The 16,178-nt window shown below is 50.9% G+C and overlaps 1 protein-coding gene across 7 annotated transcripts in view; it reads right to left on the reverse strand.

The window, feature by feature from the left end:
- Positions 1-3,213: 3,213 nt before the first annotated feature.
- The window catches only part of SGSM1 (small G protein signaling modulator 1), a 49,954-nt gene continuing 36,989 nt past the window's right edge, over positions 3,214-16,178 (reverse strand). For all 7 annotated transcript variants that reach the window (XM_064465917.1, XM_064465919.1, XM_064465916.1 and 4 more), the window contains 8 exons: positions 15,359-15,430; positions 13,977-14,558; positions 13,649-13,773; positions 12,270-12,352; positions 11,793-11,902; positions 11,403-11,499; positions 10,818-10,985; positions 3,214-10,297 (listed from right to left, as the gene is read on the reverse strand). In XM_064465917.1, the coding sequence (XP_064321987.1) occupies positions 10,209-10,297; positions 10,818-10,985; positions 11,403-11,499; positions 11,793-11,902; positions 12,270-12,352; positions 13,649-13,773; positions 13,977-14,558; positions 15,359-15,430 (1,326 nt within the window). In that variant the 3' untranslated portion in view covers positions 3,214-10,208. The remainder of the gene's footprint in view (positions 10,298-10,817; positions 10,986-11,402; positions 11,500-11,792; positions 11,903-12,269; positions 12,353-13,648; positions 13,774-13,976; positions 14,559-15,358; positions 15,431-16,178) is intronic.

Below are 16,178 nucleotides of genomic sequence, written 5' to 3' on the forward strand. Positions count from 1 at the left end.
ATTTTGCAAACTATGCGTGTTTGGGGAGTGTCTTCATCAGCCTTTTGAAGTTCTTAACTATGAGCTCCCTGGCAATCAATTAGCCTGCACTAAAAACTGGTGCAGTGCCATTACGGCAAACATGCCCCAAGAAGCAAACATATTAAGGATTAATTAAATATCAGGTTTTATTTAATCAAACCTCTTCTCATAAGTATGTAGAGGCAGGAATCTGGAGCTAGCATCCAATCTTGCATTCTGTTCTACCCCATTTTTAGAAATGCATTTAAACTCGGTGCTGTTTAAAACATGACATTCAGGCTGATGCAAATCTGTTCCCAGTGTGAGCGCAGGAACCGACAAGCACAACATCGTTAAAAGGTGGCTGATGGCACTGAGCACTCCCAGGGTCAGGGTTCACTTCTCACCTGTGCCCACACACGACACCCTCCCCAGGGAGCGCAGGAAGCCCCCACGAGCACCCAAAGACCTTCTGGAGTTCACAGGGATGACAAGTGCCAGCCCCGAGCACAGGCAGGGTCCTGCGAGCAGCTCGTCCTCCCGCTGTCATCTCATCCTCCTTGCATTCTTTAATGACAAACTTGTCACTCCCATTACCCGCTTACCTGCAGTGAGAAAGGCACCACAGCCTGTCATATCGCTGCAAAGGCTGGCGATAGATCCAGGAAATACTAAGGCAAGCAAATGAGATCAAGTCCAAGGTCATTTTACACACTGTTACAGAGAGCGCTCCCTTGCCCTCTGCGCACCCTGTCTGGTAGCGGAGGATCACATGCAGATTTAACAAAATCACCACCGCGTCCTGGCTTTGGGCTGCCCACGGCCGGCAGCTGCCCTCGCACCAGGTCTCGCCGCCAGCTTTTCACTGGCTGTATGTTGGTGCAATTTGCCCACTGTGTGCAGCAGCCGAGGATCCGGCCCAGCCTTCCCTAGCGATTGGCAGCCTTTTTTCTCCTCATTAGGTGCTCTATTTCAGCTAAACGGTCATCAGTTTGAACTCTCCACGCTACCAGGGGGGTACCAGCAAGAGGAAGGATGGAGGTGACACGCTGAGAGCAGCAGGGAGCAGAGGCAAGGAGATGCCCCTGCCTGGCTGCACAGAGCATCTCCCCAGGGAGGGACTGGGTCAGGCAGCAAGGCCACGGGCTGGCTGGACCGAGAAGGCCAAGAGATGCAGTCAGGGAAGGCAAGGACCATGACGCAGTTCAATACAAGCACTGCAACAGGGCAAGGGGGAGAAGTACAAAACGGAAAAGAGGTGACAGCGGGGTCCCTGGGAGAGGAGGGACTTAACAAGAGCAAAGGAGGGCTCTGAAAGCAGGGAGCAGTGTTAAATTACAAATATCCTCAAAAACAGAGTTCTAACACCATCCATCTGGCTGCTAGGGATCCTGTGGTGCGCCCTCCTCGCCTGGCTGCCCCTGTGCCTCCAGGACCCTGGGACCCAGCCCTCAGCTCTGCAGGGCAAAGCTGTTCTCCACCTCCTGCAGAGTGAAGGACTGGCTCTGGGAACCGGAGCGGGTGCGTGCAGAGCTGCTATGGGGTCTGAGTTTGAGAAAAGATGATCATGGGGAAGAGCTGGCCCTGTTGAGCTCACGACGGTGGGATGCGGAGGGCTGCAGCGTCCCAGCGCTGGGTTGTGTCTCCCCAGCCTGGTTGCAACCCCCAGCTCCCCTGCCCACTGCAACCCCTGCCCACCCCGCAGCCGAGCACGCTGCCACCCGCTCCGTGCCTCAGGTCCCCACCTGAGGAGCCGGGCTGGGCTGCGGCAGAGCGTGTGCTGGCCCGGTGCCGCAGTGCGGGCCTGTCCCAGCACTTCTCCAACCCCCCCAATTCATTAGCAAGGCACTCTCGCCTCCCCCTCGGGCCCAGCTTGTTTCAGTTCCTCTGTCCTGTGTGCTGCAGTTCTCAGGGGCTTGGTAAAACTCGGTCCTGGCCCCAGACAAGTCACTCAGCTGGCAATCGAGTGGAGCCAGCTGCAGTCCCGTGTGCTGGGATGGGAGCCCGATGGCCAGGGTGCAGCTGGCCGTGCCGGCATAACCAGAGGGCTGGAAGCAGAGCCAGGAGCCTCCCACCATTCCCCTGGGGGTGCAGGAGCAGCAGCGCTGCCCCAGAGCATCTGCCCTGGCGGTGGCTGGGACAAGCAGGACGCTGAGGAGCATCTCACCCTGCTCATATACACAGGCAGCGACCCAGCGCTCTGCCGAAGAGCAGCAGGCAGCCGGGCTTCTCAAAACATCCCTAGAGCCATTCCCCATCCCGCTCCCTACGGCCACGCCAGAACCCCCCTGCACAAGCCAGGCCGCAGCCCGGGGCCCTTCTCACCTCTCTCCCCCCAAGACTCCGGTGCTGAAGGGCCTCTGCCGAAACGCAGGCAGGCCTCACGCCGAGCTGCCTGTACCCCAGACGCAGCTGCCGCCGGTCGGGCTGCGCACGCCGCAGCTCCACAGCACCCGGGGCGACGAAACCAGCACGTCTCTGCCCGCCCCGGGACGATCTGCTCCCCACTTCGCTTGTACCCAAGAGGCACCGTTAGATCTCAGGCCTTCCCCTTGCCGGCGCTGCACGGAAACCAGAGAAGCTGCTACACAGCGTGAAATAAGCCGAACAGCAGTTGCAGTGCTGTGCAGAGCTATCCGTAACTTTCAGAAAATAAGCGTGTTCCCTGCTACAGAAGTGCTGGAAGTGGGAGGAGGGCAAGCAAAAGATTCTGCTCGAGAAGATCTCAGGCCATGCACTGATTCTTTCTTTGAAAATTTCCTTGTCCACAGCTTAAAGAGCACATAAATAGCTTGGTGCAGATTAACTTAATTGGAATTACTGTTTCATTAATGGCACAAGTGAGCATTTACTGACATGCGCTCAGCAACGAGGGGAGATTTTTCCAGGCTAAAGCTGACACAGGCCTATTTATTTTGCCGTGGCTTTGAGTGCTCATTAAAAATTAGTAGCAGTTTTTCTTGCAACAAGGAGCAGGAGTTCTGAGGAGGGAGGCAGAAGTCTGCCCTCAAAACAAGGATGAAAGCACCTGAGCATCCCACTGCTCCCCCTGAGGCGAAAGCATTTTTGGGTGCAGCAGAGTTACCCCCCAGCGCTCTCAGAAGCAGCATTTCTGAAGGCGTCAGCACTGCCTTTTCAGGGTAATCCATGTTTGCCGTCTTACCAGGGACTGTGCAGCCGTAAAGAACAACCAGGATTTTATTGATTTGAAAATACATTAACCATAGAGAATAGAGCTTTAATTTTTCTTTCTGAACAACAATAAGGAACAGTTTACATAAAAAACCAAAAGCATGGATAAAATAATATAAAACAGATATTATACCACAGTGTGGAATTCAAATAATCTAAGAACATTAGCAGCACTTCTACAAATATATTCAAAGCTATAGTGCTCATTAAGCTCAGATAGAGCAACTCCCAGAGACCAAAATGGCATCCAACATATAAAAGCAGCAATTCAGTGTAGGGCAACATAAAAGTCTAATGCCAGTACATCAGACACATTCAGAACCCTGCTGTTGAGAGGTAATCCCAATGTCCCACAGAGCTTGGGATGGTACCTGTCATCTCCGTGACGGCTGCAGCAGGGTGACAGCCCAGCGTCACCCGCTCACCCTGCCAAGCTCTCCAGTACACACCTTAGCACTAGGGAAGTGACAATCATGTGTCTAAGGTTACATCGGAGTTGGATTTTCAACAAAAGTTTTCATTAATTCTGTTTGTGAAAAACAGCTTTCTCCTTCCCTGGCTCCTGGGAATTACTCTCCAAGAAGAGACTGAATTTCTGAGAATTTAAGTAGATCTTTCTATGTAGTCATGAAAATGAAATTTTTAGTATCTCAGTATCCAGTATCAGGATTTTAAATTCTTTACCTTCCTTAGCAGTGAAGCCACACTGATTCTCAAAACTTCCATGTACTTTTTGAGATCTTGTGCATAGTTCAAATTTTAGCATTGATTTATTAAAAACAAAACAAAAGTGCTTTTTACCCCTTACAAAAGAGCTGATGAAAAATGGCCTTCCTCCTAGCCATCTCCCACTTGGGTGGCACTTAATGCCCACTCCCTGCCACATGCTGAGCTCCTCAGAGGCTCTCACCACCGCCGAGGGCAGCAGCTGCCCCGACGGGCGACGGCTGCTCTTGCTGGGCAGAGGGAAGCGGGGGCCTTCTGCAGGAGACCTGAGAGGCTCAGCAGACCCATCTGGTGGGGCAGAGGCCGGACACAACCCACCTGCTCCAGGCACGGCTGTGTGTGCAGGGCTGGCCCCCGCTGCCGGAGCCTGGGGTGCAGGCAGAGCTGATGGGGACACAGACCCTTTGCGTGCCAGTGGCTCGGGAGCAATCGTACCCAGCCACGGACCAGAGGCCGTCACCTCCAGCTCCGTCTTTGGGCTCCCTGCTTAGTCTCCGTGTGCAAAATCAATTTAAAAAAGGAAGTTATTAAACTACTGAACGGGAATTTAAGGTTGAATATGCTTATCACTAATCTAAAATTAGACACATATTAAAAGACTGCTATGGCTATTCCAACAACATACATTCTCCAGGAAATTCAGGATTCGGACAAAGTTTAGAAGAAATCCAAACACTCTAAGCTGCAGAAATGCATGGCTATGGCACCAAAACAGCCTTAACTTTGGCCCACGCTGCCACCATAGAACATAAATGTGGTGAGTGTGACTGGGGACCACAAAGACTTCAGGTGCCTTCATCAGCGATATGTGTTTACTTCAGGGCAGGCAACGAGGATAATGACCTTGAGTGAAGATCATTGGAGTGCCTGAAATAGCAGGCAACAGTGAGTGGCGTATTATCTACTTCAGGGTGTCTAAAAACTTAGTAAGAATTTCTGAAAACTGGTTCTGGTGAGATTTACAACCTTTCCATATTGCTAGAAAATTGTCACTTCATCTGTGAGTTGTGCTCTTTCACTATCAATTTGTGCTCACGCGATAGTAAAATGCAGAAAATGTGCCCCGAACTGCTTCGTACTACTGGAAATTCCCAAATGAAGTGAAAACTATTTCACAGATGCTTTGATGAAATGACAAACGTTTTGACCCCACTGATGAATGGGCTACCACTAGCTGAACAGCGATACCACAGCAGAGAACAGCAATTTAAGATAGTATAAGGTATTTTTAAAAGCAAACATACATGATGAGCATCCTGAAACTGGTCCCATACCTATTTTGAGGACTGTTTGCCACAGTGGCTCCCAGTGCAGAGAATTAGACAGCTACTCAAAGTAAATGGGGAAAGAAAGGAAGACTAGCCAGCCTGGTTAAAGTAAGTAAACAAAAAAAAATAAAGAAGAAAGAATAAGAATCTCAATCCATAAATTGCTCTTCACCACCACCCTGCCACAAAGGCATGTGTCTCTAAGGTGGGATTTAGGGATAGGCGCAGCTTGCCCATGCGTGGGTTCCCAGCAGAACCACGATTCCTAGCTACCACATCTAGAACAGTCACTCCTCTTGATCTGTTTTTTACTTATCAGTGACAATGGTTGCTGATACCTGCATTTCCACTGCTGGCTCTAGTTAGGAGAAAAGGTATATTTGGATATGTTAAGGAATGTTCAAAATATAAGAGGCTGGCTGAGAGCAGAACAGGGTGGCAGCAAGAACTTCTCATGCAAAAAACCCTCTCAGTCTTCATGAAAAATGTTAATAGCAAAGCAATTCAGAGATTCAACACAGTAAGAGAAGAACTCCTATAGAAATCTCACATTTAGGAACAAAGACAACTTCTAAAGTGTTCACATGAGTAACACTAAGAGAGACGGGTACCAAGAGTTATTTGGTAGGTTGCATCAACAGAAAGCTCAAATGCAGAAAGAGAATCCATAGTAACTCCCTCGGGGAACACAGGGCCAGGACACAAACATTCACCGTATTTAATCATACAGAGGTTATTTGCGAGCTGAGCAGCTCTAACAAAAGATAAGGAGAAAACCCCACACCTCTGCAGATGCTCAGTTTGGGTGCAATGCGAGTTGAACAGCTCAGCCCATGGAGTCTGTCCTGCACTCAGGCTCAGCTCTGGAGTGACCTGGAGCAGAGAACACGGGCTGGGGGCAGGTGGGATGCTACGCCCCACGGGAAGGATGCAGCAGTCTCAAGTGAGAAGGCGCAGCAGCTCGAGTCCCTGGTCCCACAGAGTGAACAACAGCAGGCTAAAGATAGTCCTTGGCTTGTAGTGCCATTGCACAGGGTGGATTTCAGCTGCACAGAGCTGCTGGGATGAGACATTCCTCTCCCACAAGGAACCAGACAAGATTACTGTATATGGGCAAGCATTCCCCTGCAACGGGCTTCTCCCTCCGTGGTAAACAGGCGATCCTCCGGCTGCACAGCCAGGAGAGGTCTGTGCCGTCTCGCAGGGCCATGAGGATTCACGCTGTTGGAAATCCAGAATAATGCTTTTATCTCAGGGCAGTCTAGCAGAGGGGCAGAGCCAGGCAGGAGAGGCTGAGGCAGGAGAAGGCCTATGAACAGCTGTACAACAAAAACCTTTCCTTACATTTTAGTAGCTTTTAACCACACTTGAGCCCCACACTCCTGGTGTTGCTTCACTATGGGTCTCCACAAGCACATAAACCTGCCAGTCAGACAGCGGCTGTCCCCGAGGGGTCAGCAAGGAGCACAGCTGCTACCTACTGCGACTTCTGATAAGGTGCCCAAAACTGAGCTGGGACCACATGGACAGGAGCTGCGGTAGGGCAGAGCACAGGGACTGCCACAGCCTGTTTCTGGCCTCCCGCAGCTGCTGTCCTGCCTGCTCCCATGCCAGCAGCACGGCGAGGGTCTGGCAGGGCAGGAGCGGGGAACAGCACCGTCCACCAGAGCAGGGCCTGGAAACCATTCACGTCCTCTGTCTCAGATCTGCATGGGAACACAAAGCCAGACCTCCAAGTTCAGACTCAAGTTGTCACGGGAGTACTCGGAAGCAGAGAGTTTTCACTGACTTTTGTACAAATTAGAGTAGAGCTGTGCGTGGGGGACACCGCCTTCAGCAGAGCTAGTCTGGGTGGGCGCTAGTTAGGAGAGCAGATCGGCTCGGCAAGTACTCTGTACAGGTCATGTAATTCTCCCTTCCTAACAAAACAGTATGATCAGCTGCAGAAGTGAATTACTTTAGTTCCAGTTTAAATGACCGACCATGTTCTTTAGACTATCCAATTTCTCTGCAATCCAGAAGCCTCCACTCTGCGACTGTTCTTAGGTAAGCTAATCCCAGGGCAGGCACAAAACCCTGCACAGCTCCAGCAGAGATCTGCTCCTGCGGACTCTATTCAGCACCATAGCTGGAACAAAGCTTTTTTATTATTTTTTTTCTCCCTCCTTTTTGTCTTCTTTCCCGTTTTAAAGTCAGAACTAAAATCAAGCTAAGCTGAGGTCATGATGGTTCTTCTGCTCTGAGCTTCCTGTTGCTGTACCAGAACTCTCACAGTACAGGGACAGTGACAGATTGGCACATCATGGAATAGGTGCTATAGAAACCACACAGTTCTTAGAAGCAAAAGATTTCCCCCCCAGCCCCCTCAAAAAAATAACCCACTTAATTCACATATTTTCTCTCTATACTGTATATATATTATATATAGACACAATTTTCTGGTAAACATTTACAAGATATCGTAAAGAACATTGAAAAGATATATCTCCGTTTGCATAACAATGCACACTCACATACTTAAGAACACAAGGACACACAGTAATGTACAATCAATAAATAAATACTTTTTTTTCCCCCCAGAAGTTATTCAAAAAACACTGATATTGAGCGGCCCAAAGACACTCTCAGTTAATACAGACAGCAAATATTGTGCAGAGTTTCTTGGCTGTTTTTGTTCAAAAAAAAAACCAAGAAAAGAAAAACATAAGCTTGAAAATAAAGTGTCAGCAATGTTGCTTGATAAGACTGTGTTGACTTACTGGTTCTTGTCCCTCAGAAAGGGGAGGACAGAGCACTTCCCCTTCCCAGGGGATGCAGGCAGACTACTACCTGTCCTAGGACCTAGAGGGAACAGGAGCAGCCTGGTAGGAAGAGCACAGGCTCTGCTTTGTGGAAAGATGAAAGATTCACACGTGAACTGGCAGATTTGAAGCTCAGATGCCTTTGTTTCCTGTGCTACTACAGACCAAGCATTCTTTGGAGATTTAATGCAGAAAATTGCTTCAGAGAATTTCCTAGATTGTTGGTACGCTTTCGCTTGTTGGGATTATAAGAAATGGAAGGCTCCCCATTGCTCTCGCCCCTGCTGCAGTCCCCTCCCCCAAGGGTTCAGTACCTACTACTGTTCCCTGGTTTTTCTATCTGCAGCCTCTGCGTCCCAGTACTGTAGAAAGACTAGCTGGTTTGCTCAGAAATTGCAAATAGCTTCATCACACTCTGCAGAGCTTTTCTGAAGCAGCAGTTTTCTCTTCTACAGATTTACATCTGTCTTTTTCTGCAAGCAACATCTGACACATGCCACAAATAAATACAAAACACAGTCAGCACAGACAGATGTTACACAGAAGAAGGGAAGGGCCCCTTTTCCCTTCTGGTGAGCAGCGCTCCAACAGCAAGAGAAGAGCAGGGCCTTATCTTGCAGGGGGGAGGAGGAGAGCACACACACATCACACATTGCATGGAGGGGGAACACAAATTTTTGCAGCAAAACTTGAGAGAAAGTACCCTTATAGAGAGCTACAACCCAGCATCTTCCCTGCTGCTGACAGCAAACATTCATGGCAACCTTCTGTGGCCATGACAAAGCCCTCCCTGGCTGAACTAGACCTACCAACAACCTACACCTCTCCTTTTCCCTTATTGTTTTTACCTGAGTTAAAAAATGAATCCAAACCCTCGATAGCGCAGCCTTAGCGTGACACAGCAGCTCAGCTCTCATGCTGGTAGTGCTGGAGAGGCACTTCATGCAGCGTGCTCCAGGGGCTGCAACGCTGGAGAGCCACTGCAGGAGTGACCACAGAAGTGCATCTTCCAAAAGCAAAGACCACTCAGAGACCTTGGGCTATTTTCCTCTTCACAGGCATGTGAAAGAAGCCCACCAAGACCTAACTGGAGACTTTCAGTGGACTTAGGGGACTTTGCAGCCAGCCCCAGAAGCACACAGAAAACCTGCAGGCACCAAGGGGATTGTTTGCACTGTCTAGCTTTGAGCAGCTGGTCTTTTAATTAAGAGAGGAAGAGACAGGCACCTTCAGAGGGAAAGTCAGGACAGTCACTGAAGCCAGGAGCTCTGACTTGCCTTCCAAGGAGCTCTCCCCTAACAGGGGTTGCAGAGGAACGACAGGGAGACCAGACTCCTAACACAAGCAGCTAGAGTAAGGCAGGTATGAAAACCTCAAGTCTAGAGTTCCCAGAGAAGGTTAGGACTAGATTTTCCAATGTTCAGAGAGCGTTACAGAGGCTGGATTTTGAAAGAAAATCCCAATGCTGAATTTGGAGCTCTTCTGAAAACCCATCCAGAGCTGAAACTCTTGTGTACTCTGATATTGTAGTAATAAATAACATAAAAATCCCAGGGAGAGAAGAGAGCCCTAAAATAAATACTGAAAGGGATGCTATGCATCAAGGGACAACATCAAAAGAAAAGGAATTTCTGTGATCAAAGTCCCTCTCTGTTACTGGCAGAACCTCATAATGTTAGTAAGAAACTGAGTACTGGCAGCATCCCTGTCTTGCCCAGGCTTGCAGGGCTGGCTGGCTTTCCCGTGCCACAGGGTAACGGCTGTCCAAGGAAGCAGCTTTATTTCCTTGCAACAAAGGCTGTTGAGCCCAAGCCGGCCCCGAGGAGGTCTGGCAGCTCTGCTCTCCCAGACCCCGAGCTCTGACCTGGGATGCTGGCAACTCCCTTGGCAGTTGTGGTGGTAACCGCACGTGGTGGCCTTCTGCTGTAGCAAGGCAAACGACTGCCTGGGTCCTGCTTCCAAAGCAAGTCCTTAGCAATAAAATGCAGTTGTACAGATCTTTGGTTAAGTCACTGAAGAAGGCTGTGAAGATCTGAGCTGGGGCCCCTGGACCTAACACTGAACACAGCACTTGGAGAGCTAAGGGTACTTCCAGTTTAGACAGCAGCATGTGTCCAACTACCTTATTTCCACAGGTGTGGCACTTCGAGAAAAAGGAGAAGGGGAGGAAGCATTGAAGGGGATTCCCGGCTGTCTGGATGCCTCGTCTTCCCCATATCCTTCATTTGTTCTCAATCAGAGTCTGGACTTTATAGACAAGGTCCCGAGCCAGCTTCAGGATCTGCTTGGTGTTGTGCCGCTCAGCCATTTCTGGAACACAGACAGAAGGAACCCACAAAGAGGCTAGACCCGAGCAACATGGTGTCTTGAGGAGTCCCCCCAGCCTCACACCTCTCTGCTTCTCAGCCAAGCTCCAGGCAGGAGCTGAAGCTGCAGATTCCTGCCCAGGTCCCCAAGCACCATCCCTCGCAGAGACACCTGACTCCAAAGAGCCATCATTAACCAACTCACCTCAGGATGATTACAGCCAGCAGGAAGCACAACCTATGCTCACAGCTCCCTTCAAGCATGGCAAGGTGGGCTGTTGCCAAGGACGGCAGGGTGGCTTCCCCCAGGCACCACCAGACCTCTCGGAGCCTGACTGTTCAGGGCAAGGGGTCGCTTTACCATCGCATTCCAAGCATCAGCATCACACAACCATACACTGCTCTGTTTGTTTTAAGCATTTACCATTATAGCTCAGACATGACTGACTAGCAGTCAGACAGACATGTGCTGCCTACATCTGAGCAGCTGCCACAAATTCAGCCCAACAGAACACGAGCTGTACCGTTGAAAAACTTGATGATGTCTGTAAAATCCATGTTGTTCTCCAAGATTATGTCCCGGTACATTTCCACCAAAGCCAGGGCAATGAAGAGCACATAGTGTGCAGAGGAAACATGTGCAGCTGCCCAGATGGTCTCCCAGACGGCAAACACGTCATCATACACCAGCTCTGTTAACAGAGGAAAAAGCCCAGCAATTACCACACCAGCCACTGGTTTACAATCATCCAGACTCAGAGTTCACAGCAGCACTAGGAAGACACGCTGGGTGGTTTCTTCCCACAAGAACCTGTTCCAGTTGGAAGCAATAAGTCAGTCATCTGCAGAGACAAATATTCTGGCCTGCAGCAGGTGGCACAGCCTTCAGGACACAAACCTGGTGGAGGCTCACCAGCAGCTCAGGAACAACAGGTTCTGTACCTAGACAGAAAAGTCAGCCACAAATATACTAGGGGAAAGCAAAACAGGAACACATGGTAAAAAGTTACGTTCAGACAACTGAAGCTGCAGAGTATATTGAGAAGCATGGCAGACCTTGCCTTCCCTCCCCATTTGCTGGTCTCAACTGCCTCCCATCCAGAACACACCTCTCTTGAAGTCCAGGAGAAACCATCGGTAGCAGAAGTAGAAATGAGTGTAGTCACCATTCTGGTGCATCAGCTCAAAGAGCTCAGAGTCCAGAATCTGCCAAGAAAAGCAAGAGGAAACTCATCAGTGCAGACCGAAGGCACCAGCCATTTCTCTGCCTGCCTTCCTCCAATCCCACTGCTCTCCCACCCACACCGTCTTCCACCCAGCTTTTCCCTCCTTTGCAATCCTGGCACGTGTCACTCCCAGGCTCTCTTTACAGCCCCCCGCTCTCCCTCCTGCTTTCTGCCACTGAAAGCTTCTCTCAGCTCCTCCAAGACCCCTGCCCCAAGAACACCTATCCCTCTCTGGTTTGAGAGGCTGCCAACCCTCTGCCAGGACCCCCCTACCTGGATCAGAGATCTCATGTTGGCAAAGTGGGTGTCCATGGCTCCCCCGTGGGGGAAGTTCTGATTCATCCTCTTCATAAGCTCAGTGAAACAGCTGAAAGCCAGAGCCTCTGCACAGGGGAGAGAGAGGCAGTCACTGCTCAGCTGCATGGGCACTGCTGCGTCTGCACCCGCATCACCACACCCCACATCCACTCGCAGCAGGAATACCCCTCCTCGCTCCACAAATGCAGAGCCAGAGCTGCGCAGCAGGGACTGGCCTCGGAAACACACCTCACGCTGCAAAAGGTAGATGCTGTCCCCAGGTTGGGCTTCCAGAGTCAGACAGCATCAAGGACAAATGGGATGCTGCTACCAGCTGCTCCACACCTCTGAGCATGGGACTCTCCCACTGCAAAGGGCCACCACCAGTCCAGCAGATACCCCCACGCACTCCCACAAAGGTATGGGGACAGTGGAGCAGAACCACCCACTCACCGTCATCCAGGATGACCAGGAGAGGGGCCAGCAGGTCACACATCCCCTGCACGTAGCCGATCTCAATGTGCTGCCAGATGTAGCTGTGTGAGAGAGCAGGAAAGGTGGCCTGTGAGCCCTTCCCATGCCACACGAGTGCCACAGCCTGCCACCTCGCTTGCCCATGCCCTGCCTCCATTCCTGGGATGCTGGTGTTTCCTACACGCTGCCACCAATGCACGGCAGCAGGCAGGGTAAATCAGACCTGTTTATTCTGTTACGCCTGCGCTCTGTTCCTCTACAGCCGGCCTGTAAATGATTAAGTTCCCGTAGTGACTGTCAGGTAAGCCATGCATGCACGGCCCTGGATCAACACCCTGCAGTAGCCACTGCATGGAAATCAGCACAGAGAAAAGTGAAATCAAAAAGCACAGCAAGGTGAGGTGGTTGGTCAAAGGGCAGAGACTGATAGAGTTTGTTAGTTTATCTCTCATTCTCACCCTTCCCCCTCAGTTCATCCTCTTGGTGCTCTGCACGATACCGCCTGCTTCATCTCCCTGCACCCAGTGTCCCAGGAAGCAACCAGCCCTGCAGAGATATCTTCCCATATTTGGTAGCAAGTCAAAATGTGTTCAGAAAGGACTCAGATCCACTGCTGGCACAAGGAAACAATCTTTTCCATCCTGCCCATTAGTTTTCCAAAATCTGCTGTATTGCAGGTCTCATCTCAGCAGAGATCTCCAACTCTGGCTGTCAGATAAAGCGACAGTTCTAATGAAATAGCAGCTTCTCCTCATATTTGCAAGATGAGTAATAATATTTTAGCCTTCACTGCCCCCGAAACAGCTGCAGCTGCTGAGCTGGAGCTGGTCTGAGTTGGTGAATGTCACACAGCAACCTCTTAGTCACAGGGACTAAGCAAAGAGAATCAGAAATGCACCCAGGTATGGCTGTCTCCTGGGTTCTTGGGTAGACACTTCCTCATTAGCACTACAGCTCTGCAGGCTGATCCTCATTAAAACATTTTCTAGTCGTACTCCAGAGAGCAGGTGGGCTGCACTGGGTTGACAGGGCGAGGCAGCGCGCATGAGCAGCCCCAGGGAGCCCTCTGCTCTGGCCACCAACCCAGGCCCGCGGCAGTCACTGGGCCGAGCAGCACAAGGCAGGACGGCTGGATTCCTCGGTCTGGCAACCGTGAGCTCTCTGGGGCTGTGGCGCCAGTTCTGGGATGATGAGGGGATTCGGGCGAGGAAGTCAAGGAGGCAAAACTCAGTAACCAGAACAAAGTTTGAGGCTCCAGTCTCAAGGTGAGTTTAGGGAAACCAGCCACCAGCGTCAGGAGCCTGCTCCCGTCGCAGGGAGGGCAGGCAGGCCCCCACCCTGACCCCCGCACCTCCCACCTGCACATGATGTTGCGGAGTTTCTCCAGGTTGGCAGGGGTGAAGTACCAGTAGTTGCGGTCACACCTCTGCACGTCCTTCTCAATGCGGTGCAGGTTCACTGTGTACATGTCCAGTAGCTCTGGCTGCCCAAAACAAAAGCAAAGTTGATTCGTTTTCAAATAAAAATCAAAAAGAAAGTCGCAAGGGCAACGGAGCGACAGGGCAGAGTTTGGGTGGAAGGTGGAGGGCCCCTGTACACGCAACTGCAGGATTAGCACAGGGCAAATGCAGGTAAACAGTGGGACACCCAGGATGAAACCCACCCAGTGAACAAGCCCGTACTTACAGAGTAGGTGACACCCGCCGAGGAGACAGCAGATGCTTCACTGTTGGCCATATCAGCTACAGCCAGAGAATCCAGCTGCGGGTACAAACTCTCCATCTCTGGCTCCTCAGAGAGGTTATCTTCACTCTCCACCAAGCTTTGCTTTTCAGCTTCGCTGTCTGCCCAGCTCTCTACCACAGTCAGGGCCACAGCGTCACGATCACGCAGGACCCCTGCCGAGCTCTCACCCACGGGAACAAAGTCCACGCCTCCACCAGTGGGAAATTCACCTTCCAGGCTGTCTTGGCCCTGCAGCTTCTCCTGCAGGGCACCATCCGGGTCCTGTGGGCCTGGCATGTCGGACCTACCGGCCTTTCCCTGAGAGCTGGCCGAGGATTTGTTGGTTTCCAGAGCGCTGTCCTCATTGCTGAAGCTGCGCTCTGAGAATCCTGATGCAATGGAGAAGTTCTGGGAAGAGGGGTGGCCAGAATCAGGGGAACACGTGCCGTTGGGAACTGTCCCATTGGGGATCTTGCTTCGTTTGCCATCTTCCAACTGAGCATCTGCTTCAGCCTGTTCCACTTCATCAACAGATTCAAACACCTGCAAAGCACGAGCAGAACAAGCAAACCACCCTGCTTTCAGCAAACTGTTGGGAACATGAGCATTATGTCCTCAGGAGTTGCATTCAGTTAAACTGCTGAATGCAGCTCTTGGGGACATTATGCCCATGTTCCCAACAGAGGGGAGATCTGCTTTATACGTGCAGGACTCATACAAGCAACTAGTGGCAGAAAGCTTGGAGGATTTCAGGGCATTTTAACTCACTAGTGCTGTGCCTGGCTGTGGCTCCACATCTTCACTATAGTGAGAGACAACTCCAGCCTGACCACCTATAGCTCTCTGTCCCATTTTAACCAGACTCTTGGAGGAATTTCTGGGCACAGTTCTCAGCCTTTAGGCTCCCCTGCCCGGATTTGGCAGGTCAGCGCTTGGTTGTCTGCACAACTCTGAGCCCACAGTCCCTGCTCCAAAGGACGAGGCTTTTCTCAGCATAATATATTGGGCAGAACGTCATTTAAACAGGTTAGTTAAACACATGGTTACTAATATATGGAGCAGCCAAGGGCCCTCAGGTGTGAAGGCCACGTGGGGGTTGGCCCTTTGAGCCTGGGCAGAGCAGGCTGGTGAATATTAAACACCACCAAGCAGTACACAGTCCTGACCTTAGTGGCTCCAGAGGCAGGTTTGTGAGTCATTTACCTCCTCCAACAACCGCTTCTGTTTGCCAGAAATCATTACAGTTATCGACTAGCGATCAGCCCAAGCCGGGGCAGAGAGATGTATGTTGTTGGGTGGCTGGTGTCTGAATGAGCAAGAGGGGACGAAGTGCTGCCACTCACCTGCGTGCTAGAGCTGGAGTCGCTCTGCAGCCGGGCGTGATTCTGTCGGCCAGAGCTGCAGCTCTGCGAAGACTGCAAGAGAGATGAAAAAGGCCAGTGAAAAGGCAACGAGCATGGTGTCTGGAGCAGGGGGAGGCTCCAGCCACGCTATCAGAGGTGGGCACATCCGCATGTAAAGAGCAAACAGAAAACACATCCACTACTTCTCATATTTGACCCATGAAAGATGTTCACGTTACATCAACTCTGCCATGCAGATTTGTCACATAGCGCAGCACCCTACCTCAGTCTGCCACTGACATTTACTGCTGGAGAAGATGACAAAAAACAAAGTCCCAGGCCAATCCAGTTGTTTAAGTACTGTATGTTTGGGTCTGAAAGGAACTGCTTTCTTCTGGCCTTCAGAGAGGTCACGCTGTCTCCCTGGAGTGCAAATTTCTACAAATCTCTCTCCTAATTTGGCAGCAATGCAGCTCACCCCATCTTAGTTTACATAAACGATGAAGTCACAGGCTATAAAACAACCCCTCCAAGCATATTAATGTTTTTTCCTTTTCTTAAAGGACAAATATTGATGTTTCAAGCCAGCCTCAGTCGAGGCAGCTCCTCTAAAAGTCAACAGCACCCTTTTCTGGCTTCCAGCTGAAGCACAGAAGGAAGCATCGGGCTTTGCAGCAACCAGTTCAGTGCTCTGCCTCATGGATTCCCTCTGAGCAATGAGTCTTCACTAAAGAGCAACTCTTCCCTGTTATCTGAGCTGCCCCTGCACCAGGCTTACCGTAGTGCAGGAGCCTGCGGCTGCCCACGCTGCACGCGAGGC

The sequence above is a fragment of the Phalacrocorax carbo genome, chromosome 15, assembly GCF_963921805.1.
Source record: "Phalacrocorax carbo chromosome 15, bPhaCar2.1, whole genome shotgun sequence".
Classification (NCBI taxonomy): domain Eukaryota; kingdom Metazoa; phylum Chordata; class Aves; order Suliformes; family Phalacrocoracidae; genus Phalacrocorax; species Phalacrocorax carbo.